Here is a 25,718-nt window from a genome sequence, read left to right as displayed (position 1 = left end):
TTCCGGAAATACTAGGGGACCGAGGATCAAGCAAGAAGGAGGAACTGTAGGAAATCCTTATTAGTCAGGAAATTGTGTTCGGGAAATTGATGGGATTGAAGGCCGATAAATCCCCAAGACCTGATAGTCTGCATCCCAGAGTATTAAGGTAGTGGCCCTAGAAATAGTGGATACATTAGTGATTATTTTCCAACAGTCTATCGACTCTGGATCAGTTCTTGTGGACTAGAGGGTAGCTAATGTAACCCCACTTTTTAAATAATAAGGGAGAGAGAACACGGGGAATTATAGACCGGTTAGCCTGACATCAGTAGTGGGGAAAATGTTGGAATCAATTATTAAAGATGAAACAGCAGCTCATTTGGAAAGTAGTGACAGGATGGGTCCAAGTTAGCATGGATTTATGAAACGGAAATCATGCCTGACAAATCTTCTAGAATTTTTTGAGGATGTAACTAGTAGAGTGGACAAGGGAGAACCAGTGGATGTGATGTATTTAGGAGTTTCAAAAGGCTTTTGACAAGGTCCCACACAAGAGATTGGTGTTCAAAATTAAAGCACATGGTATTGGGGATAATGTATTGATGTGGATAGAGAACAGGTTGGCAGACAGGAAGCAGAGAGTAGGGTTAAACGGGTCCTTCTCAGAATGGCAGGCAGTGACTAGTGGGGTGCCGCAGGGCTCAGTGCTGAGACCCCAGCTATTTACAATATACATCAATGATTTAGATGAAGGAATTGAGTGTAATATCTCTCCAAGTTTGCAGATGACACTAAGCTGCGTGGCGGTGTGAGCTGTGAGGAGGATGCCAAGAGACTGCAGGGTGACTTGGACAGGTTTGGTGAGTGGGCAAATGCATGGCAGATGCAGTATAATGTGGATAAATGTGAGGTTATCCACTTTGGGGTCAAAAACATGAAAGCAGAATATTATCTGAATGGCGGCAGATTAGGAAAAGGGGAGGTGCAGCGAGACCTGGGTGTCATGGTTCATCAGTCATTGAAAGTTGGCATGCAGGTACAGCAGGCAGTGAAGAAGGCAAATGGCATGTTGGCCTTCATAGCTAGGGGAGTTGAGTATAGGAGCAGGGAGGTCTTACTGCAGTGAGAATTTTGTGTTCAGTTTTGGTCTCCTAATCTGAGGAAGGACATTCTTGCTATTGAGGGAGTGCAGCGAAGGTTCACCAGCCTGATTCCCGGGATGGCAACACTGACAGATGAGGAGAGACTGGATTGACTGGGCCTGTATTCACTGGAGTTTCGAAGAATGAGAGGGGATCTCATAGAAACATATAAAATTCTGACGGGACTGGACAGGTTAGATGCAGGAAGAACGTTCCCGATGTTGGGGAAGTCCAGAACCAGGGGTCACAGTCTAAGGATAAGAGGTAGTCCATTTAGGACTGAGATGAGGAGAAACTTCTTCACTCAGAGAGTTGTTAACCTGTGGAATTCTCTACCGCAGAGAGTTGTTGATGCCAGTTCATTAGATATATTCAAAAGGGAGTTAGATATGGCCCTGACGGCTAAAGGGATCAAGGGGTATGGAGAGAAAGCAGGAAAGGGGTACTGAGGTGAATGATCAGCCATGATCTTATTAAATTGTGGTGCAGGCTCGAAGGGCCGAATGATCTATTCCTGCACCTATTTTCTATGTTTCTATGTTTCTATGTTTCAACTTAATGAACCTTCTCTGGACAGCCTCCAATACAAGTAAATCTTCCCTTAAATATGGAGACCAAAACTGTACACAGTACTCTAGGTGTGGCCTCACCAATACCCTGTCCAATTGTAGCAGGACTTCTCCATCCCCCTTGCAATAAAGGCCAACATTCCATTTGCCTTCCTGATTACTTGCTGTACCTGCAACTTTTTGTGTTTTCATGCACAAGGACCCCCAGGTCTCTCTGTACTGCAGCGCTTTGCAATTATTCTCCATTTAAATTATAATTTGCTTTTCTATTTTTTCTGCCAAAGTGGATAACCTCACATTTTCCCACATTATACTCCATCTGCCAAATTTTTGCCCACTCACCTAGCCTGTCCATATCCCTTTGCAGATTTTCCTCCTCACAATTTGCTCTTCCACCTATCTTTGTATCATCAGTAAACTTGGCTACATTACACTCGGTCTCTTCATCCAAGTCATTAATATAGATTGTAAATAGTTGGGGTCCCAGCATCGATCCCTGCGGCACCCCACTAGTTACTTTTTGCCAACTGCAAAACGACCCATTTATCCCGACTCTCTGTTTTCTGTTAGTTAGCCAATCCTCTATCCATGCTAATATATTACCTCCAACCCCGTCAACTTTTATCTTGTGCAGTAACCTTTTATGTTGCACCTTATCGAATGCCTTCAGGAAATCCAAATATACCACATCCATTTGTTCCCCATATCCACCCTGCTCGTTACATCCTCAAAGAACTCCTTCAAATTTGTCAAACATGATTTCCCTTTCATAAAACCATGCTGACTGTGCTTGATTGAATTATGCTTTTCCAAATGTCCTGCTACTGCTTCCTAACTTAGTAGAAATAAACTTAAAACTTATAAAAATCCACTCACCGACTACTCACCAATTGGTTCCTTCCCTTGTGCTGAAGTCACTTTTTTTACTCTGACGTCACTTTCGAATTCTACCTCTGTTGAGCTGCTCCCAGCTCCTGTTTGCACACAGGCCTGCTCATCCGGCCTCAGGCCTCCTCTGCTGCACTCTTTATTTCCCTCCACTCCTGCTCAGCTCTCACACAAGTCCACCTCCTCTGGACAAGGGCTTTTCAAAGGCCATGTGCACAACTGTACTGCCCTCATCCACCTTCTCTGTTCCCTCAAAACTAATCAAGTTAGTCAAACATGATTTTCCCTCAACAAATCCATGCTGGCTCTCGTTTTAGTCCATGGTTGTCCAAGTGGCTATTAATTTTCTCCTGGATTATCGTATCTAAAAGCGTCCCCACCACCAACATTAAACTAACTGGCCTGTAATTGTCAGGTTTATCTTTGTCCCCTTTTTTGAACAAGATTTTAACATTTGCAATTCTCCACTCCTTTGGCACCACCCCTGTATCCAAGGAGGATTGGAAGATTGTGGCTAGCACCTACGCAATTTCTGCCCTTACTTCCCTTAGCAACCTAGGATGCATCCCATCCTCAATGATGGTGGAGCCCAGCATGCAAGTGCAAAAGACAAGGCTGAAGCATTTGCAACCATATTCAGCCAGAAGTGCCGAGTGGATGATCCATATTAGCCTCCTCCTGAGGTCCCCCTATCACAGATGCCAGTCTTCAGCAAATTCGATTCACTCCACGCGGAGTGCACTGGTACAGCAAAGGTTATGGGCCCCGACAACATCCCGGCTGTCGTCCTGAAGACTTGTGCTGCAGAACTAGCCGCGCCTCTAACCAAGCTCTTCCAGTATAGCTACAACACTGGCATCTACCCGACAATATGGAAAACTGCCCAGATATGTCCTATCTACAATAAGAAAGAAAGACTTGCATTTATATAGCACCTTTCACGACCACTGGACGTCTCAAAGCACTTTACAGCCAATGAAGTACTTTTGGAGTGTAGTCACTGTTGTAATGTGGGAAACACGGCAGCCAACTTGCGCACAGCAAACTCCCACAAACAGCAATGTGATAATGACCAGATAATCTGTTTTTGTTATGTTGATTGAGGGATAAATATTGACCAGGACACCGGGGATAACACCCCTACTCTTCTTCAAAATAGTGCCATGGGATCTTTTATAAGCAGGACAAATCCAATCCGGCCAACTACCGCCCAATCAGTCCATTATCAATCATCAGCAAAGTGATGGAAACATAGAAACATAGAAAATAGGTGTAGGAGTAGGCCATTCAGACCTTCGAGCCTACACCACCATTCAATGGCTGATCATGCAACTTCAGTACCCCATTCCTGCTTTCTCTCCATACCCCTTAATCCCTTTAGGCGAAAGGGCCACATCTAACTCCCTTTTGAATATATCTAACGAACTGGCCTCAACAACTTTCTGCGGTAGAGAATTCCGCAGGTTCACAATTCTCTAAGTGAAGAAGTTTCTCCTCATCTTGGTCCTAAATAGCTTACCCCTTATCCTTAGACTGTGACCCCTGATTCTGGACTTCCCCAACATCGGGAACATTCTTCCTGCATCTAGCCTGTCATCTACAGTGCTATCAAGCGACACTTACTCACCAATAATCTGTTCACCAATGCTCAGTTTGGGTTCTGCCAGGACCACTCAGCTCCAGACCTCATTACAACCTTGGTCCAAATATGGACAAAAAAGCTGAATTCCAGAGATGAGGTGAAAGTGACTCCCCTTGACATCAAGGCAACATTTGACCAAGTGTGGCATGAATGAGCTCTGGAACTCCCTGCCTAAAGCTCTCCGCTTCACTGCCTCTTTCCTCCTTCAAGACGCTCCTTAAAACATACCTCTTTGACTAAGCTTTTGGTCACCTGCGTTAATTTCTACTTCTGCGGCTCAGTGTCAAATTTTTTATCTCATAATATTCCTGTGAAGTACTTTCGGACATTTCACTATGTTAAGTTGTTGGAGTAAAACTGAAGTCAATGGGAATCAGGAGGAAAATTCTCCACTGACTGGAGTCATATCTAACACAAAGGAAGATGGTTGTGGTTGTTGGAGGTCAATCAGCCCAGCCCCAGGACATAGCTGCAGGAGTTCCTCAGAGCAGTGTCCTAGGCCCAACCATCTTCAGCTGCTTCATCAATGACCTTTCCATCATCATAAGGTCAAAAGTGGGGATGTTTGCTGATGATTGTACAGTGTGCAATTCCATTCTCAACTCCTCAGAAAGTGAAGCAGTCTATGCCCGCATGCAGCAAGACCTGGATGACATTCAGGCTTGGGCTGTTCAGTGGCATTAGCGCTACACAAGTGCCAAGTAATAGCCATCTCCAACAAGTGAGAGTCTAACCACCTCCGCTTGATATTCAATGGCATTACCATCACTGAATCCCCCACCATCAACATCCTCGGGGGGGGGGGGGTCACCATTGACCAGAACCGTAACTGGACCAGCCACATAAATATTGTGGCAACAAGAGCAGGTGAGAGACTGGTTATTTTGTGGCGAGTGTCCCACCTCCTGACTCCCCAACCCAAAACCTTTCCACCATCTACAAGGCACAAGTCAAGAGTGTGATGGAATATTCTCCACTAGCCTAGATGATTGCAGATCCAACAACACTCAAGAAGCTCGACACTATCCAGGACAAAGCAGCCCACTTGACTGGCACCTCATCCACCACCTTCAACATTCACTCTCTCCACCACTGGCGCACCATGGCTGCAATGTGTAACATCTACAGGATGCACTGCAGCAACTCGCCAAGACTTCTTTGGCAACACCTCCCAAGCAACCTCTACCAATTAGAAGGACAAGGGCAGCAGGCGTATGGGAGCACTATCACCTGCAAGTTCCCCTCCAAGTTACACACCATCCTGACATGGAAATATATCGCTGTTCCTTCATCGTCACTGGGTCAATGTCTCAGAACTCCCTCCCTAACAGCACTGTGGGAGTACCTTCACCACAAAGACTGCAACGGTTCAAGAAAGTGGTTCATCACCACCTTCTCATGGGGAATTAGGGATGGGCAATATATGCTGGCATCACAGAACAAACAAAGATAAATATAGCATGGGGCCAGAAAGCAACAAAAAGAATTAGAAACAGGAGTCGGCCATATAGCCCTTCGAGCCTGCTCCATCATTCAATAAGTTCATGGCGAGCCGTCCACCTCCACTCCACTTTCCCGCCTGATCCCCAGATCCCTTCATTCCTCTAGAGTCCAAAAATCTATCTATCTTAGCCTTGAATATACTCAACGATTCAGCATCCACAGCACTTTGGCTCGAGAATTCCAAAGTGAATAAATTCCTTCTCGTCTTAATCTTAAATGGCTGACCCTTAATCTTGAGACTATGGCCCCTTGTTCTAAAGTCTCCAGCCAGGGAAAACAACCTCTCAGCATTTATCCTGGAAATCCCCCTCAGAATCTTATATGTTATATGCACAGTACTTCAGGTGTGGGGGCCGAAATTCAGGTGGGCCAGAAAGCTGGTGCACCTATGATATTTTAACTGGTACTCACCACTGGAACTCTTGGTGTTTCAGGACATTGAATTTTTTTCAAAGTCCTATAGGAAATGGATCATAATGGGGTGGGCCTTAGAGTTAAAGCTTGGCTGACTGGCTGAAAAATAGGTTTGTTGGGCCCTCCGCTGCTGTCAATCAAAGTGGTGGCATCACGGCGCGTTTGCATCACCAGGCTCTCTCCCCTCTGTTAAAGGGGAGAGATTCACTTGTTTTTTAACTTTGGCCACTGGGCCATCAGGGAGCGTTTCGGATGGGCCAGTGTCCTGGCACCCAAGAGGGGGTGCCAGGCTGCCCGTTGGCGGCCCAGCCAAACGCGGTGCCAGTATTTTGCCGGCCGATTGGCAAGTCGGCCGGCAAAAATTCTTCCATTGCAGCTGCGGAAGTGAGCCCTCCCCTTTAAGGGCGGTCACACTGCCGGGCCACACTCAATCTGAAGAGGGTGCACCAGCAGATAAACCTGCCAGCGGCACCATGCGGCGGTAGATCGATGGATCGATGGATCGAGCTGAAAATGGATAGGTAAGTATTTTATTTTAAACTTCTTGCATTTACTTGGGCGGGATGGGGTCCAGGCCGAAAATTCCCCAACCGGAATTTAGGTCGGGTCGGCCTGTTGACCCCAAAGCAGCGACCATTCGATTTTTAGGAATGGTCACCGTAAACTGGCATTAACGAGTCTCTTTGAGACCCTAAATTTCAGCCTCGTGGTCTCACAAAAGCCCTATACAATTGTAGTAAGACTTCCTTACTTTTGCACTCCATCCTCCTTGCAATAAAGGCCAACATGCCATTTGCCTTCCCAATTGCTTGCTGTACCTGTATGCTAACTCTATGTTTCCTGTATGAGGACATCCAAATGTCTCTGAATTCCAATATTTAACAGTCTCACCATTTAAAAATATTCTGGTTTTCTATTCTTCCTACCAAAGTCAATAACCTCACATTTCCTCACATTATACTCCATCTGCCACCCTATTGCCCACTCACTTAACCTGTCTATATCCGTTTGCAGGCTCTTTGTGTCTCACAGCTTACTTTCCCATCTAGTTTTGAATCATTTGGAAACTTGGATACATTGCATTCGGTCCCTTCATCTAAGTCATCAATATAGATTGTAAATAACTGAGGCCCCAGCACTGATCCTTGCGGCACCCCACTAGTGGTAGCCTGGCAACCGGAAAATGAGCTAATCAACAACTGCGGAGAATTTGTTTTGGAGTGCCAAAGGCTGGGAATTCAAATGTGCAGTTGCAAGTGACTTGGAGAGTGTTAACAAACAGAACGCAACAGATCAATAGACACATATTAGTCAAGACAGAAGTACAAAGAGAAAACAACTAGATTGACTGAAAAAGGCAAAAGAAAGTTAAACTCAGGAGGAAAGATGCAGATTGCTAACAGCAATCAATACCATTGGACACATGGGGGGCGAAATTCAGCAGTGCAAGAAAGCTGGCACACCTATGATTTTTAGAGTGGTACTTACCGCTGCAATCCTTGCTACGATTTTTTCAAAGTCCCACAGAAAATGACTCGTAATGGGGGCGGGCCTTCGACAGAAAGCCGCTTAGCATATTCTCTGATTGACAATTAACAACTCCACTGGAGATCTGCAACTAATTATAATAAACAAAACATAAAGTATAGGAAAATTCGAGTTGATAAATGTTCTCAGAGATTTGCTTATGTGTTTTAACATTAATATTTTTGGCAGATATTTGGAAAAGAAAAGGTTGCTATTTCCTCGATTCTTCTTTGTCTCTGATCCAGCTTTACTGGAAATCCTTGGACAAGCCAGTGATTCGCACACCATCCAGGTTTGTTTGAGTAGATTTTATTAAAAAAAGACAGGAAACAAAATAAATTGATGCAAAAAAAATTGTTTTTAACCTTTGCAGCTCTTTTCTGATTGCCAAGGAAAAGTTTAGGCATAGAAATTTAAAAACAGGCAAGCAGCAAATATAATCTGCTGTCCCCAATCCTGATTTGCCATTCTTCTATATCAAAATAGCAATATCTCATTAGTATTATGTATGAGGGCATGGTAGCTTACTGCTTATTGTATTGAACTAGTGAACTCATAGATGTGAATTTAAATTCCACCATAGCAAGTTGTGAAATTGAATTCAAGAATCTGGTAATTTACAGGTTGACACCAGGAACAATGACCATGGGCTAAATTTTCTATTATTTTTGAATGCATAACGCCAACTTAACGTCCATTTTAATGCTGAAATGATGTGTAACACCCAGATATTGCCCATTTAGCCACAAAATGGAAACTGACGCCCACTTCTCGGTCACTTATCGGCGAGCGTGCCTTTCCGCATGTGCGTAATGGCGAGAAAAAATAATACCGCCGCCCACTTTTTTTGGGCGGAATCATCAGAATGGGCGATCCCAACGCCCATAATATTGCCCAGCATTACTTTCGGCACGAAATTAATGCCAAGATTTAAGAATACAGCCTGGCCACTTTTTTGTCGTAAAGATCACATTGGCCGAAACTAACGCCCAGTATATTTCCCATCCTTACTTTCGGCACCTCGCACACATCTCACCCACAATATCGCTTACTGAAAGAACCGCTGGGAAAAAGTGGAACTAACCGGAACTACTCACAGCGGTATGGACGCCATGTTCTAAATCACATGTCGCATCATTTGAAAGGCTGCTCTGCTTCAAACTCGGGGGAGTTCCGATGTACTCTGGAGGTCTTTGGAGGTGATGTGAACACCTGAACAAACATCTTATCATACTGTGGACATTGGAATTTACAGGTGTCTTAGTGGGGACATTCATTCTTTGTGAACAATCGGTGGAAAACAGATAGCTATTGGAATGGGGCCTGTCCTTTCTCACCCTCGCTTTGATGACCAATTATATACTGCAGACTCAAGATGGCAGAAGGTATGCTCAACAGCATCATGTGCCCAATGTAAGATGCGACAGACTGATGAGGAGGACCAGACGTTACACCCCCCGCAAGTACAGGGAGAAGCAATCTTACTTCAACTTGTCCGGCACCACCTGCCTTCGGAGATTGCGCTTCCACAAAGAAGTTATCAGTGAGATATGCCAGCTCATCAGGGGAGATCTGCGGCCTGCCAGCACCATCAAGACCGCACTGTCCGTCAAGGTCAAAGTCACCGCAGCATTGTCATTCTATGCGTCGGGTTCATTTCAGGCCTCAGCTGGTGACATTTGCGGTATTTCTCAGCATGCCACACATTGCTGCATTAGACAGGTCACTGAAGCCCTGTACACATGCAGGGTGGACTTTATCAGCTTCCCTATGACCAGGGAGGCTCAAACTGAGAGGGCTTTAGGATTCTACCGAATTGCTAATTTCCCCAAGGTACAGGGAGCAATAGACTGTACGCACATTGCGATGCGGGCACCTTTTCAGGATGCAAAGATTTTCAAAAACCGCAAGGGATTCTACTCCCTGAACGTGCAACTCGTTGTCGACCAAGTTATTATGGCAGTGAATGCTAAATTTCCGGGCAGCATCAATGATGCTCACATCCTGTATGAGAGCACTGCATCTGACTTGTTTAACAATCAGCCACAAGGTCAATGCTGGATGCTTGGTGACAAAGGATATGGCCTCGCCACCTGGCTGATGACCACTCCTGCGTGACACACACACCGAAGCCGAGAAGCGGTACAACGAGAGCCACAGAGCCACTCGCAATATCGTCGAGAAAAGCATTGGAGTGCTTAAGCGATGCTTTAGATGCCTGGACCACTCAGAAGGCGAGCTCCAATACCACCTTGAGGAGGTAGCTCAATTCGTGGTGGTGTGCTTCATGCTGCACAACTTGGTTATCAGGAGGGGACAAGAATTGCTAGAAGGGTGTGACGGTCCACCTCAGGAGAGAGAGAGGAAGAGGAGGATGAGGAGGTGGACACTGACCTCGGGCCACACAGTCAGGTTGATGCTGAAGCCATGCCCCCACCCCACTGTAGACCACAGGAAAGGGCCCGTGGTGGCAGCATAGCAGCAAGAGCCTTACGTCAGGAGCTCATAAATGAGTGCTTTGCCTGAAAGAATGTTGGTGTTATTTACAAAGCTGGCACACTGCTGGGTGTGCAGTTCATACATCAATGGTGTGCATCACCTTGGTGATAGTTAAAGTTTAAGTTGATTGAAGTTAAGGGTAATTATACCCTTTGATGTTAAGGAATCACCAGTGTGTAACGGTGCAGCTACCTGAGCCAATGCGCAACAAGGCTATGTTAAATAAAAAACATTTAAACCGACCATTTGTCTGAAATCATACACCAACCCTTCCCCGCCGCCCACGCCCCCTGCTCCCGCTTCTCATCCCTACCTCTACCCCTTCCCCTTCCCCTCCTGACTAAGGAAAGACATTAGCTTGGATGATGTGGAATCGGTATGGGTGGAGCTACGGAATATCAAAGGGCAGAAAACGCTAGTGGGAGTTGTGTACAGACCTCCAAACAGTAGTAGTGATGTTGGGGAGGGCATCAAACAGGAAATTAGGGGTGCATGCAATAAAGGTGCAGCAGTTATCATGGGTGACTTTAATATGCATATAGATTGGGCAAACCAAACTGGAAGCAATACGGTGGAGTGGATTTCCTGGAGTGCATAAGGGATGGTTTTCTAGACCAATATGTCGAGGAACCAACGAGGGGGGCGGGCCATCTTAGACTGGGTGTTGAGTAATGAGAGAGGATTAATTAGCAATCTCGTTGTGCGAGGCCCCTTGGGGAAGAGTGACCATAATATGGTGGAATTCTACATTAGGATGGAGAAGGAAACAGTGAATTCCGAGACCATGGTCCAGAACTTAAAGAAGGGTAACTTTAAAGGTATAAGGCGTGAATTGGCTAGGATAGATTGACGAATGATACTTAAGGGGTTGACAGTGGATGGGCAATGGCAGACATTTAGAGACTGCATGGATGAACTACAACAAGTGTACATCCCTGTTTGGCGTAAAAATAAAAAAGGGAAGGTGGCTCAACAGTGGCTATCAAGGGAAATCAGGGATAGTATTAAAGCCAAGGAAGTGGCATACAAATTAGCCAGAAATAGCAGTGAACCCGGGGACTGGGAGAAATTTATAACTCAGCAGAGGAGGACAAAGGGTTTGATTAGGGCAGGGAAAATAGAGTACGAGAGGAAGCTTGCAGGGAACATTAAAATGGACTGCAAAAGCTTCTATAGATATGTAAAGAGAAAACTGTTAGTTAAGGTCCCCTGCAGTCAGAATCAGGGGAAGTCATAACTGGGAACAAAGAAATGGCAGACCAATTGAACAAGTACTTTGGTTCGGTGTTCACTAAAGAGGACACAAACAATCTTCCGGATATAAAAGGGGTCAGAGGGTCTAGTAAGGAGGAGGAACTGAGGGAAATCCTTATTAGTCGGTAAATTGTGTTGGGGAAATTGATGGGATTGAAGGCCGATAAATTCCCAGGGCCTGATGGTCTGCATCCCAGAGTACTTAAGGAGGTGGCCTTGGAAATCGCGGATGCATTGACAGTCATTTTCCAACATTCCATTGACTCTGGATCAGTTCCTATAGAGTGGAGGGTAGCCAATGTAACCCCACTTTTTAAAAAAGGAGGGAGAGAGAAAACAGGGAATTATAGACCGGTCAGCCTGACCTCAGTCGTGGGTAAAATGATGGAATCAATTATTAAGAATGTCACAGCAGCGCATTTGGAAAAAGGTGACATGATAGGTCCAAGTCAGCATGGATTTGTGAAAGGGAAATCATGCTTGACAAATCTTCTGGAATCTTTTGAGGATGATTCCAGTAAAGTGGACAAGGGAGAACCAGTTGATGTGGTGTATTTGGACTTTCAGAAGGCTTTCGACAAGGTCCCACACAAGAGATTAATGTGCAAAGTTAAAGCACATGGGATTGGGGATAGTGTGCTGACGTGGATTGTCAGACAGGAAGCAAAGAGTAGGAGTAAATGGGTACTTTTCAGAATGGCAGGCAGTGACTAGTGGGGTACCGCAAGCTGTTTACATTGTACATTAATGATTTAGACGAGGGGATTAAATGTAGTATCTCCAAATTTATGGATGACACTAAGTTGGGTGGCGGTGTGAGCTGCGAGGAGGATGCTATGAGGCTGCAGAGTGACTTGGATAGTTTAGGTGAGTGGGCAAATGCATGGCAGATGAAGTATAATGTGGATAAATGTGAGGTTATCCACTTTGGTGGTAAAAACAGAGAGACAGACTATTATCTGAATGGTGACAGATTAGGAAAAGGGAAGGTGCAACGAGACCTGGGTGTCATGGTACATCAGTCATTGAAGGTTGGCATGCAGGTACAGCAGGCAGTTAAGAAGGCAAAGGGCATGTTGGCCTTCATAGTGAGCGGATTTGAGTACAGGGGCAGGGAGGTGTTACTACAGTTGTACAAGGTCTTGGTGAGGCCACACCTGGAGCATTGTGTACAGTTTTGGTCTCCTAACTTGAGGAAGGACATTCTTGCTATTGAGAGAGTGCAGCGAAGGTTCACCAGACTGATTCCCGGGATGGCGGGACTGACCTATCAAGAAAGACTGGATCAACTGGGCTTGTATTCACTGGAGTTCAGAAGAATGAGAGGGGATCTCATAGAAACGTTTAAAATTCTGATGGGTTTAGACAGGTTAGATGCAGGAAGAATGTTCCCAATGATGGGGAAGTCCAGAACCAGGGGTCACAGTCTAAGTATAATGGGTAAGCCATTTAGGACCGAGATGAGGAGAAACTTCTTCACCCAGAGGGTGGTGAACCTGTGGAATTCTCTACCACAGAAAGTTGTTGAGGCCAATTCACTAAATATATTCAAAAAGGAGTTAGATGTAGTCCTTACTACTAGGGGGATCAAGGGGTATGGCGAGAAAGCAGGAATGGGGTACTGAAGTTGCATGTTCAGCCATGAACTCATTGAATGGTGGTGCAGGCTCGAACGTCCGAATGGCCTACTCCTGCACCTATTTTCTATGTTTCTATGTGTCTATGACTCCAAGCCGCCTGGCCAAGGAGTTCCTCAGGCGCTGCTTCATTGGAGGAGGGATGATGGCAGAATCACTGCTTGGATGGATACGGGAGAGGATGGTCCCAAGGTGGGAACATGCTCCCAGCCAGAAGCAAGATGTTGCTCCTGGCTGTCGTGTCGTTGGCAATGGGGGTGCGGCACCTTGGGTTCCAGTGCCATGCTCCGGGACCACTGGGAGCCCTCTGCTACCAGTGTTCCTGGCTAACAGCTTCAGGGCCTCCTCCATCCCTTCCATGTTATATATTATTTGTTGGACAAAAACTCAGTGGCAACTATGTTCTTGGTGCTTAGTAGGCTTTTTGCTGCTGGTGAATCTCCCTCGTGCCTCCCACAACAGCCAAACAAGCACAACCACACCCACACACGCTTTCAGTCCCTCTCTGCTCCCTCTCTCTCTGTCTCCTCTTCTGCGCATGTAATGATGACCCCTGACCTCCTGAATCATGGGAATCGACTGTTGCCATGCCGTTGCTAAGAACGTTGCAGAAGATAGAGGTACGCGGAGTCAGAGGAAATGTATTAGCATGGATAGAGAATTGGCTGACGAACAGAAAGTAGAGAGTCGGGATAAATGGGTCCTTTTCGGGTTGGAAATCGTGGTTAGTGGTGTGCCACATGGATCGGTGCTGTGACCACAACTGTTTACAATATACATAGATGACCTGGAAGAGGGGACAGAGTGTAGTGTAACAAAATTTGCAGATGACACTAAAATTAGTGGGAAAGTGGGTTGTGTTGAGGACACAGAGAGGCTGCAAAGAGATTTGGATAGGTTAAGCGAATGGGCTAAGGTTTGGCAGATGGAATACAATGTTGGAAAGTGTGAGGTCATCCACCTTGGGAAAAAAAACAGTGAAAGGGAATATTATTTGAATGGGGAGAAATTACAACATGCTGAGGTGCAGAGGGACCGGGGGATCCTTGTGCATGAATCCCAAAAAGTTAGTTTGCAGGTGCAGCAGGTAATCAGGAAGGCGAATGGAATGTTGGCCTTCATTGCGAGCGGGATGGAATACAAAAGCAGGGAGGTCCTGCTGCAACTGTATAGGGTATTGGTAAGGCCGCACCTGGAGTACTGCATGCAGTTTTGGTCACCTTACTTAAGGAAGGATATACTGGCTTTGGAGCGGGTGCAGAGAAGATTCACTCAGCTAATTCCGGAGATGAGGGGGTTACCTTATGATGATAGATTGAGTAGACTGGGTCTTTACTCATTGGACTTCAGAAGAATGAGGGGTGATCTTATAGAAACATTTAAAATCATGAAAGGGATAGACAAGATAGAGGCAGAGAGGTTGTTTCCACTGGTCGGGGAGACTAGAACGAGGGGGCACAGCCTCAAAATACGGGGAAACCAATTTAAAACCGAGTTGAGAAGGAATTTCTTCTCCCAGAGGGTTGTGAATCTGTGGAATTCTCTGCCCAAGGAAGCAGTTGAGGCTAGCTCATTGAATGTATTCAAGTCATAGATAGATAGATTTTTAACCAATAAGGGCATTAAGGGTTACGGGGAGAGGGCGGGTAAATGGAGCTGAGACCACGGCCAGATCAGCCATGATCTTATTGAATGGCGCAGCAGGCTCGAGGGGCTAGATGGCCTACTCCTGTTCCTAATTCTTATGTTCTTCTGTTCTAACGGCGACACTTTACGGCAGAAAGTCAGAGAGATTTAATGCTATCGCCCATTTCAGATCGCTCGTGGTAACGCCCAAGTTTTAAAATGGAGACTAGGGGCTTTGAAAATGGGCAACAAACCGGCGATCTGAAAATCCATTTTTACCGCCCACCCCGGAAATACCACCCATTTTTGGGCATCTGCACAAAAGTGTAAAATCTAGCCCCATGAAAACGGCTGTTTTTCATAAAAATTGTGGTTCACTAATGACCCTCAGAGAAGGGAACCAACTATTTCTGCATGGTCTGGTTATGTATAACTCAAGTACAACTCTATGAGGGACTTTTAACCAAATAACGGATGGCTTGGGTAGATTGGGAAGGTAAAGGGTCTGAAATTGAGTGTCTCCCTTTAACACGCTATGGCATTGTGCCCCTATCTCCTGCGCCCGGAGATTGTGACATCATCGCTGTGCACATTGCCCCAGACCCGAAATTGACTTCTGCCCCTGCAGCAGCGCCGGGCAGCCGACTGCTATGGAGGACAATGATTAATGGCTGAGATGGCCAAGAGAAGTAAAAAAAAACGTTTCTTGTTGCAGTTCCTGCCTGCAATCGTTCAGCCGGCACTCTGCTTGTTGCCGCTGCCTTGGTTGTCCAAGTCGGTGCCTTTTATATTGCAGAGCCTGCAGTAATGGCCCTTCCCCTTAAGGGAGGGAAAGAGCCTTTGAACGCGGCAGCGCTGCATGGCTCAGTGTGCAGCGCTGCTGAAGTCTCTGCCCTGCCCATTGCTGATTGCACTCCAAGGAGAAAGTGGAGCACTTGATTTAGCACTCTACTTTTTTTTGGAGCGCAAATGGTGTATTTTTGCTAACTCTTTCAAACATTTTAAACTTAGCGCCCCAAATAGTTAATTACTTCTGCAAAGTTTTAAAAATCTGAATCCCGACCTCAACCCGCCTACAACTCGTTTTACCAGAGGTGGGATGGGGGGCGGGCAGCCAACCGTCTCCCAGGAGGTGGGTCGCTCATTTAAATATTATCATCAGGCTGGTGAGCCACAGATTCAACCAGCATTTTAAATTTGACTGTAGCTTGTTGCGTTTTGCAGGCCATGTGAAACCTGTCGGCTATAGTAAGGCGGGGACTGCTGGATCCAGGAGGTAACTGCCTTTACACTTAGCTCCTGGATCCAGAATCCCTGCCTAACCCGCCCCCCATGACCAGGTCTCTGACCACCCCACCAGGCATCCGATCCCGATGTAACGAGCAGGGTGGATAAAGGGAAACCAGTAGATGTCGTGCATTTGGATTTCCAGAAAGCATTCGATAAGGTGCCACATACTGCACAAGATAAGAGCTCTCGGGGTTGGGAGTAATGTATTAGCGTAGATAGAGGATTGGATAACTAACATGAAGCAGAGAGTTGGAGTCAATTTCAGGTTGCCAAATTGTAACTAGTTGGGTGCCACAGGGATCAGTGCTGGGGCCTCAACTATTTGCAATTTATATCAATGACTTGGATGAAATGTAATGTAACCAAATTTGCTGATGATACAAAGATAGGTGGGATAACAAGTTGTGAGGAGTATGCAAAGAATCTACAAAGGGATATAGTCAGGCTAAGTGAGTGGGCAAAAATTTGGCACATGGAGTATAATGTGGGAAAGTGTGAAGTTATCCACCTTAGTAGGAAAAATAATAAAGCAAATTATTATTTAAATGGGGAGAGATTAAAATGCTGCAGTACAGAGGAAACACAAAAAGTTAGTATGCAGGTACAACAAGTAATTAGGAAGGCAAATTGAATGTTGGCCTTTATTGCAACGAGAATGGATTATAAAAGTAGGGAAGTCCTGCCACAGCTGGAGTATTGCGTACAGTTTTGGTCTCCTTATTTAAGGAAGGATATACTTGCATTGGAGGCAGTTCAGACAGGGTTCACGAGATTGATTCCTGAAATAAAGGGGTTGTCGAATGAAGAAAGATTGAACAGGTTGAGCCTACACACATTGGAGTTTAGAAGACTGAGAGGTGATCTTATTGAAACGTATAAAATTCTGAGAGGGCTTGACAGGGTAGATGCCGAGAGGATGTTTCCCCTCGTGGGGCAATCTAGAACTAGGGGGCATAGTTTCAGAATAAGGGGTTGCTCATTTAAAACAGAAATGAGGAGGAATTTCTTCTCTCAGAGGGTCGTGAATATTTGGAATTCTCTACCCCAGAGAGCTGTGGAGGCTGAGTCATTGATTATATTTAACGTGGAGATAGACAGATTTTTGAACTATAGGGGCGTCAAGGGTTATGGGGAGCGGGCGGGGATGTGGAGTTGAGGCCATGTTCAGATCAGCCATGATCTTATTGAATGGTGGAGCAGGCTCGAAGGGCCAACTCCTGCTATATCCGTTTGCAGATTCTCCTCACAACTTGCTTTCCCATCTATTATCAGAAAATTTGGCTACATTAAACTCGGTCCCTTCATCTAAGTCATTGATATAGATTGTAAATACTTGAGGACACAGCATTGATCCCTTTGGCACCCCACTAGTTACAGTTTGCCAACCTGAAAATTACCCATTTATCCCGACTCTCTATTTTCTATTAGTTAGACAATCCTCTATCCGTGCTAATATATTACCCGTGTAAAATTCTAAAATGTTGGTTGCATTCTGGGTCAATCCTATTTGTACCGAGGAATGAAAGTGAAAATCAGCAGTTATACCAGAAACACTATGCATAGACCAATATTCAAGAGGAGCAACTAGAACTTTTATCATATTCCCCGAACAACCTCTCTACTTGCAGGCCCCCTCCCCTCCCCTATCACAAGGATGAAGGGGTTGTCTTATGAGGAAAGATTGAGAAGGTTGGGCCTGTACTCACTGGAATTTAGAATGATCTTATTGAAACATATAAGATTCTGAGGGGGCTAGACAGGGTGGATGCTGAGAGGATGCTTCCCCTTGTGGGGGAATAAGGGGCCGCCAATTTAAGATGGCGATGAGAAGAAGTTTCTTCTCTCAGAGGGTCATGAATCTTTTGAATTCTCTGCACCAAAGAGCTATGGAAGTGGATATATTCAAGGCTGAGATAGACAGATTCTTGAAGTATAATGGAGTTAAGGGTTATGGGGAACAAGCACGAAAATGGAGTTGAGGCCAAGATTAGATGAGCCATGATTGTATTGAATGGCGGAGCAGGCTCGAGGGATCGTATGGCCTACTCCTGCTCCTATTTCTTATGCTCTTATGTAATCATCTTGTGCAAGATCTTTGTACTTGTCTTGTGTACTTATTTTCCTATTCTCGTGCTCCTATGAAGTGTTTTGTACAGCTACAATGTCATGTATAAATAAAGAGTCTGACTGGATACTGTGAGCTCAAAGTAAAGTGTGACCTTAGTCTTTTATTGCAGCTCTCCAGAGTGCCTCTCCAGCCTGTGAGGCCTCCTTAAGTACCTGTGCTCCCAAGGGATTGTTGGATCCCTTGGCACTCCAGGGGACGAGCCCTCTGGTGGCTGCATAAGGGTATATACAAGTTCACATATATAACAACTCTCCCTCCCAAAGTCGATCTGGGGCCCTTCTTTCCCTGGTTGATCGTTTCGGTGCAAATGCTGGTATTGGTAAATCGACTGTTGGGCCCTCGCTGGGCTGCTGTGCAGCTGGCCTTGCTGGGCTGCCTGGTGTGGATGATGGGTTCTGCTTCATGGCCAACCGCAGTGTCGGTTGCCACTGGTGTGCATGTTGGAGGGTCAAAGAAGGTAGGGTCCAAAGTGGGTTGCTCAGGATAGTTGTGAATTTACGTTTGATTTGGTCCAAGTGTTTCCGGTGAATGAGTCCATTTGAAAGTTTGACCCGAAACACCCTGCTCCCCTCTTTGGCCATGACAGTGCCAGGAAGCCACTTGGCACTGTGTCCACAATTCAATCCAAATACAGGATCATTGATTTCAATTTCGCGTGACACATTGGCGCTATCATGATATGTATTTTGTTGAAGCCGCCTGCTCTCTACCTGTTCATGTAGATCAGGGTGAACTAACGAGAGCCTTGTCTTAACTGCCCTTTTCATGAGCAGTTCAGCAGGTGGAATCCCAGTGAGCGAGTGGGGTCTCGTGCAGTAGCTAAGCAAGACTCGGGATAGGCGAGTCTGCAGTGAGCCTTCAGTTACCCTCTTCAAGCCCTGCTTGATAGTTTGCACTGCTCTCTCTGCCTGACCATTGAATGCTGGTTTGAACGCGGCAGATGTAACATGTTTGATCCTGTTCAGGGTCATGAATTCTTTGAACTCAGCACTGGTAAAACATGGTCCGTTGTCACTCACAAGTATATCAGGTAGTCCGTGCATGCCAAACACGGTCCACAAGCTTTTAGTGGTGACAGCAGACATGATTGCCTACATTATCTCACATTCAATCCATTTGGAGTACGCATCTACAACCACAAGGAACATTTTACCCAAGAACGGGCCTGCATAGTGACATAGATCCTAGACCTTGGTTTGGAAGGCCAAGACCATAAAGTTAGTGGCGCCTCCCTGGGTGCATTGCTTAACTGCGAGCATGTGTTACATCTGTGCATGCATGACTCTAAGTCCGCATCGATATCGGCCACCACACGTGGGATATGGCAATCGCTTTCATCATTACGATGCCTGGGTGGGCACTGTGGAGGTCACTGATGAAGGTGTCTCTGCCCTTCTTGGGGACCACTACCCGATTGCCCTACAGTAGGCAGTCTGCCTGTATAGACATTTCATCTTTGCGCTGCTGGAACGGCTTTATCTCTTCCTGTATTTCCATTGGGACACTGGACCATCTTCCGTGAAGCACACAATTTTTAACTAGGGACAGTAAGGGGTCCTGGCTCGTCCAGGTTCTAATCTGTCGGGCTGTGATGGGTGATTGCTCACTCTCAAATGCTTCCATAACCTGCAGACTAAATCTGCGGGCTGTGCCATTTCCACCCCCGTGGTGGGCAATGGCAGCCTACTGAGAGCATCGGCGCAGTTTTCTGTACCTGGCCTGTGGCAGATGGCGTAGTTGTATGTGGACAACGTGAGCGCCCATCTCTGGATGCAGGCTGATGCATTAGTATTTATCCCCTGACTCTTGGAAAACAGGGATATTAGTGGCTTATGGTCAGTTTCCAATTCAAACTTTAGCCCAAACAGATATTGATGCATTTTTTTTACCCCATAGACACACACTAACGCTTATTTTTCAATTATCTCTCAGCCTGAGACAGACTTTGAATGCATAAGCAACCAGTTGCAATTTCCCAAAATCATTAGCTTGTTGCAATACATACCCGACGCCGTATGACGACGCATCACATGCTAGTACCAAACGTTTACATGGATCATATAACACAAGCAATTTGTTTGAGCAGAACAATTTTCTAGCTTTTACAAAGGCATTTTCTTGGCTTTTGCCCCATATCCATTTGTCTCCATTACGCAGTAATGCGTGCAGTGGTTCGAACAGTGTGCTGAGAAGAAGTTACCAAAGTAGTTCAGGAGTCCTAGAAACAACCGCAGCTCCGTCACGTTCTGTGGCCTCGGTGCATTCTCGATTGCCTGCGTCTTCGAATCGGTGGGCCTGATGCCGTCCGCCGCGATTCTCCTCCTCAGGAACACCATTTCAGGTGCCAGGAAAACGCACTTCGAGCGTTTTAACCTGAGCCCCACGCGGTTGAGTCGACAAAGAACCTCCTCCAGGTTCTGCAGATGCTCGACTGTGTCCCGACCTGTAACCAAGATGTTGTCCTGGAAGACCACCGTGTGCGGGACCGACTTCAGTAAGTTTTCCATGTTTCTCCGGGATATCGCCGCCGCCGATCGAATTCCACCTGTTATAAACGAAGAGACCTTTGTGCATGTTGTTGCAGGTGAGGCCCGACGATGATTCCTCCAGCTCCTGCGTCATGTAGGCCGAGGTCAAGTCCAGCTTCATGAATGTCTTTCCTCCTGCCAGCGTAGCAAACAGGTTGTCATCCTTTGGTAGTGGGTATTGATCCTGCCGGGAGAAACAATTGATAGTTACTTTGTAATCGCCACAAATTCTGACGATGCCGTCTCCCTTGAGGACTGGAATGATCGGGCTGGCCCACTCGTTGAATTCGATTGGCAAAATAATGCTCTCTATTTGCAGCCGATCTAGCTCAATCTCTACCCCTTCTCTCATCAATTTCAGAACTGCTCTCGCCTTGTGATGGATGGGTCACGTCCCAGGAATTAGGTGGATCTGCACTTCTGCTCCTTGGAACTTCCCGATGCCTGGTTTGAACAGCAAAGGGAACTTGTTTAAGACCTGGGCACACGAAGTGTCGTCAGCGGACGAGAGCGCTCGGACGTCATCCCATTTCCAGCGTATCTTTCCCAGCCAGCTCCTGCCAAGCAGCGTGGGACCATCACCCGGTACCACCCAGAGTGGTAACTTGTGCACCGCTCCATCGTAGGAGACCTTTACAGTAGCACTGCCGATTACGGGAATCAGTTCCTTTGTGTAAGTTCTTAGTTTCATGCGAATTGGAGTCAAGACTGACCTTGAGGCCTTGCCGCACCACAATTTTTCGAAAGTCTTTTTGCTCATAATGCACTGGCTCGCACCCGTGTCCAGCTCCATTGACACCGGGAGTCCATTTAGTTCAACATTCAGCATTATCGGGGGACACTTTGTGGTAAATATGTGCAACCCATATACCTCTGCTTCCTTGGTCTGAGGCTCTGGTTCATCGTGAACCGCCATGGATCTGTCCTCCTCCGCAATATGGTGGTTTGCAGGATTAGCAGGATTTGCAGCTCGCCTTGTTCCACAGCCCTTGCAAACGTACCCTTTGAAGCGGCATGAATGGAAACAATGATCACCCCCGCAGCGCCAACAAGGTGTTAATTGCCTTGCATTCATCACCCTTGATGGTAGACTCTGAGACATCTGCGGACGTGCAGCTGCAGGCGTGTGGGGCCTGCCTGGTACGTTGCGATTTGAAAACAACATTACTTTGTTCACAGTACTTGTAGCAGCTCTCATGTGTAAAGAGAATTGCTTAGTATTGTCACTGGTGGCAATGAACGCCTGGGCTATCATAAGAACATAAGAACATAAGAACATAAGAACATAAGAATTAGGAACAGGAGTAGGCCATCTAGCCCCTCGAGCCTGCTCCGCCATTCAATAAGATCATGACTGATCTGGCCATGGACTCAGCTCCACTTACCCGCCCTCTCCCCGTAACCCTTAATTCCCTTATTGGTTAAAAATCTATCTATCTGTGACTTGAATACCTCCCTGCCCCTGTACTCAAATCCCCTCGCTATGAAGGCCAACATGCCATTTGCTTTCTTAACCGCCTGCTGTACCTGCATGCTAACCTTCAATGACTGATGTACCATGACACCCAGATCTCGTTGCACCTCCCCTTTTCCGAATCTGTCACCATTCAGATAATAGTCTGTCTCTCTGTTTTTACCACCAAAGTGGACAACCTCACATTTATCCACATTATACTTCATCTGCCATGCATTTGCCCACTTACCTAACCTATCCAAGTCACTCTGCAGCCTCATAGCATCCTCCTCGCAGCTCACACTGCCACCCAACTTAGTGTCATCCGCAAATTTGGAGATCCTACATTTAATCCCCTCGTCTAAATCATTAATGTACAATGTAAACAGCTGGGGCCCCAACACAGAACCTTGCGGTACCCCACTAGTCACTGCCTGCCATTCTGAAAAGTACCCATTTACTCCTACTCTTTGCTTCCTGTCAGACAAACAGTTCTCAATCCACATCAGCACACTACCCCCAATCCCATGTGCTTTAACTTTGCACATTAATCTCTTGTGTGGAACTTGTCGAAAGCCTTCTGAAAGTCCAAATATACCACATCAACTGGTTCTCCCTTGTCCACTTTACTGGAAACATCCTCAAAAATTCCAGAAGATTTGTCAAGCATGATTTCCCTTTCACAAATCCATGCTGACTTGGACCTATTATGTCACCTTTTTCCAAATGCGCTGCTGTGACATTCTTAATAATTGATTCCATCATTTTACCCACTACTGATGTCAGGCTGACCGGTCTATAATTCCCTGTTTTCTCTCTCCCTCCTTTTTTAAAAAGTGGGGTTACATTGGCTACCCTCCACTCGATAGGAACTGATCCAGAGTCAATGGAATGTTGGAAAATGACTGTCAATGCATCCGCTATTTCCAAGGCCACCTCCTTAAGTGCTCTGGGATGCAGTCCATCAGGCCCTGGGGATTTATCGGCCTTCAATCCCATCAATTTCCCCAACACAATTTCCCGACTAATAAAGATTTCCCTCAGTTCCTCCTCCTTACTAGACCCTCTGACCCCTTTTATATCCGGAAGGTTGTTTGTGTCCTCCTTCGTGAATACCGAACCAAAGTACTTGTTCAATTGGTCTGCCATTTCTTTGTTCCCCGTTATGACTTCCCCTGATTCTGACTGCCGGGGACCTACGTTTGTCTTTACTAACCTTTTTCTCTTTACATACCTATAGAAACTTTTGCAATCCGCCTTAATGTTCCCTGCAAGCTTCTTCTCGTATCCTCGTCACAAGTTATTGTGTTCCTAACACAGATGAGACTGCACACAGGGAGTTTAAAGTAACAGTGACCTCAGTCTTTATTAAGACACTCCAGAGTGAGAAACAGGCCTTAGGGGCCGGCTTATATACAGTGCTCCCAAGGGATGCTGGGATCCCTTGGGACTTCAGGGGATGCTCTCCCTGGTGGGGGAACATGGGACTGCATGCTTTACAGCTACACAACATACTCCTGCTCCTATTTCTTATGTTCTTATGTTCTTATGTTCTTATGTAATAAGCTCCCCGCTGGAGTAGAGCTAATCTACAGAATGAACGGGAAATTGTTCATTCTCCATCATCTCCAGTGCAGATCCAAGGTCGTCCCATCCTCTGTCATTGAATTACAGTATGCAGACGATGCTTGCATTTGCGCAAACACAGAGGTCGAACTGAAAACCATTGTCAAAATCTTCTCTGAAGCGTATGAGACTATGGGCCTTACACTAAACATTCATAATACAAAGGTCCTCCACCAACCTGCCTCCGCCGCACAGTACAGCTCCCTGATTATCAAAATCCATGACGAGGCCTCGGACAACACGGACCATTTTCCATACCTCGGGAGCCTACTGTCAACAAGGGCTGACGACAATGATGAAGTCCAACACGCCATCAGTGTGTCAGTGCAGCCTTCGGTCGCCTGAAGAACAGAGTGTCAGATCAAGTGACGGTGCATTTTCTCGAAGGCTGGCCACACTTTCCTCCACTGGCTGAGGAGCCTCGACATTCACAGCAGTTCAACTGAAAGAGCAGGACAAGGTATAGCTTGTGGTGTGAGGGAAAACAGAGAGAAGGGAGTGGGTGTTGAAAGCATCTGCAGCTTGTCATGCTGCGTGTATGGGGTGAGGGAGAAGTCAGAAGAGACCAGAATCATAGAATTATAGGCCCCAAGTTTCGACATGATTTGCTCCTGATTTTTAGGAGCAACTGGTGGAGAACGGAGTATCTTAGAAATCGGAATTCTCCACATTTAAGTTTTCTGCAGTTCGAGTCAGGTCGAACAGTTTCACTTTTGAACAGAATTTTTTTTTCAAAACGGGGTGTGTCCGGCCACTGACGCCTGATTTGAAAGTTTCCACAGTGAAAACATACTCCAAACTAACTTAGAATGAAGCATGTGAAGATTTTTGTAGGCTTGAAAAAACCTTGTCGACACATTAAGAAATCAGGCGCAGGTTACAAATTAGGCATTGGGAATGAGGTGGGGGGGGGGGAAGGGAAGTCATTACATTCTACAATAAATCCTTAGTTATACTTATACAAATATTATACAAATAAATCCAACCTGAATAAAAATTTATAAGCAAAGAAAAGATTAAATAAACCATGTTCCTACCTGTGTGAAAGTGCTTCAGGCAGCGGTTTCCCGACGGCAGGGGGGTGGAGGCAGTGAGAAGGCTGCAAGAAGCCTCAGAACTTGAGGCAGCCGTTCCTGACGGCAGGGGGGGGAGGCAGTGAGAAGGCTGCAGGAAGCCTCAGAAGTTGAGGCAGCCGTTCCCGACGGCAGGGGGGGCGGAGGCAGTGAGAAGGCTGCAGGAAGCCTCAGAAGTTGAGGCAACCATTCCCGACGGGTCCGACCGACGGCAGCGGGAGGGAGGCAGTGAGAAGCCTGCAGGAAGCCTCAGAAGTTGAGGCAGCCATTCCCGACGGGCCCGACCGACGGCAGGTGGGGGGAGGCAGTGAGAAGGCTGCAGGAAGCCTCAGAACTTGAGGCAGCCATTCCCGACGGGCCCGACCGACGGCAGGGTGAGAAAGCTGCAAGAAGCCTCTGTGCTGATCATGGAAGGGCAATGTGGTTTTATTAAAAAATTTTAAAAATTGAACAGTTACAAAGAACTACAAAAATGGCCGAGTGCCAATGTTTCCTTCACACTGCGCGTGCGCGAACGCTCCAACGCGCACGCGCAGGGTTGCCGGCACGAAAAAAACTAATTTAAATGGTACCCGCCCCCTCCTACTTACAAAATCGGCGCGAGTGGTAGGCTCCGCCCCCTGGGCGCTGCGCCAAGCAGACATCGAGCTGCAAAGCGCTCGAGAATAGCGTGTTTTTTTTCAGGCGCCGTTTTCGGCGCGACAAACGGGCGCCCAGCTCGGAGGGGCGCCTGTTTTGCCGCGTGTGGAAACTTGGGGCCATAGAAATTTACAGCACGGAAGGAGGTTATTTCGGCCCATCGTGTCCGCGCCGGCCGACTAAGAGCTATCCAGCCTAATCAGACTTTCCAGCTCTTGGTCCATAGCCCTGCATTTTAAGTGCACATCCAAGTATTTTTTAAATGTGGTGAGTTTCTGCCTCTACCACCCTTTCAGGC

General features: G+C 46.4%; 1 protein-coding gene across 2 annotated transcripts in view; it reads left to right on the top strand.

Moving 5' to 3' along the window:
- The window catches only part of LOC139267485 (dynein axonemal heavy chain 8-like), a 2,569,686-nt gene that overhangs the window by 1,605,515 nt on the left and 938,453 nt on the right, over positions 1 to 25,718 (top strand). For both annotated transcript variants that reach the window (XM_070885867.1, XM_070885866.1), the window contains one exon: positions 7,857 to 7,959. In XM_070885867.1, coding sequence (XP_070741968.1) covers positions 7,857 to 7,959 — 103 coding nt within the window. The remainder of the gene's footprint in view (positions 1 to 7,856; positions 7,960 to 25,718) is intronic.

Source organism: Pristiophorus japonicus, chromosome 7, assembly GCF_044704955.1.
Source record: "Pristiophorus japonicus isolate sPriJap1 chromosome 7, sPriJap1.hap1, whole genome shotgun sequence".
Classification (NCBI taxonomy): domain Eukaryota; kingdom Metazoa; phylum Chordata; class Chondrichthyes; family Pristiophoridae; genus Pristiophorus; species Pristiophorus japonicus.
Note: the sequence above shows the minus strand (reverse complement) of the source record. Positions and strands in the feature narration are given on the sequence as shown.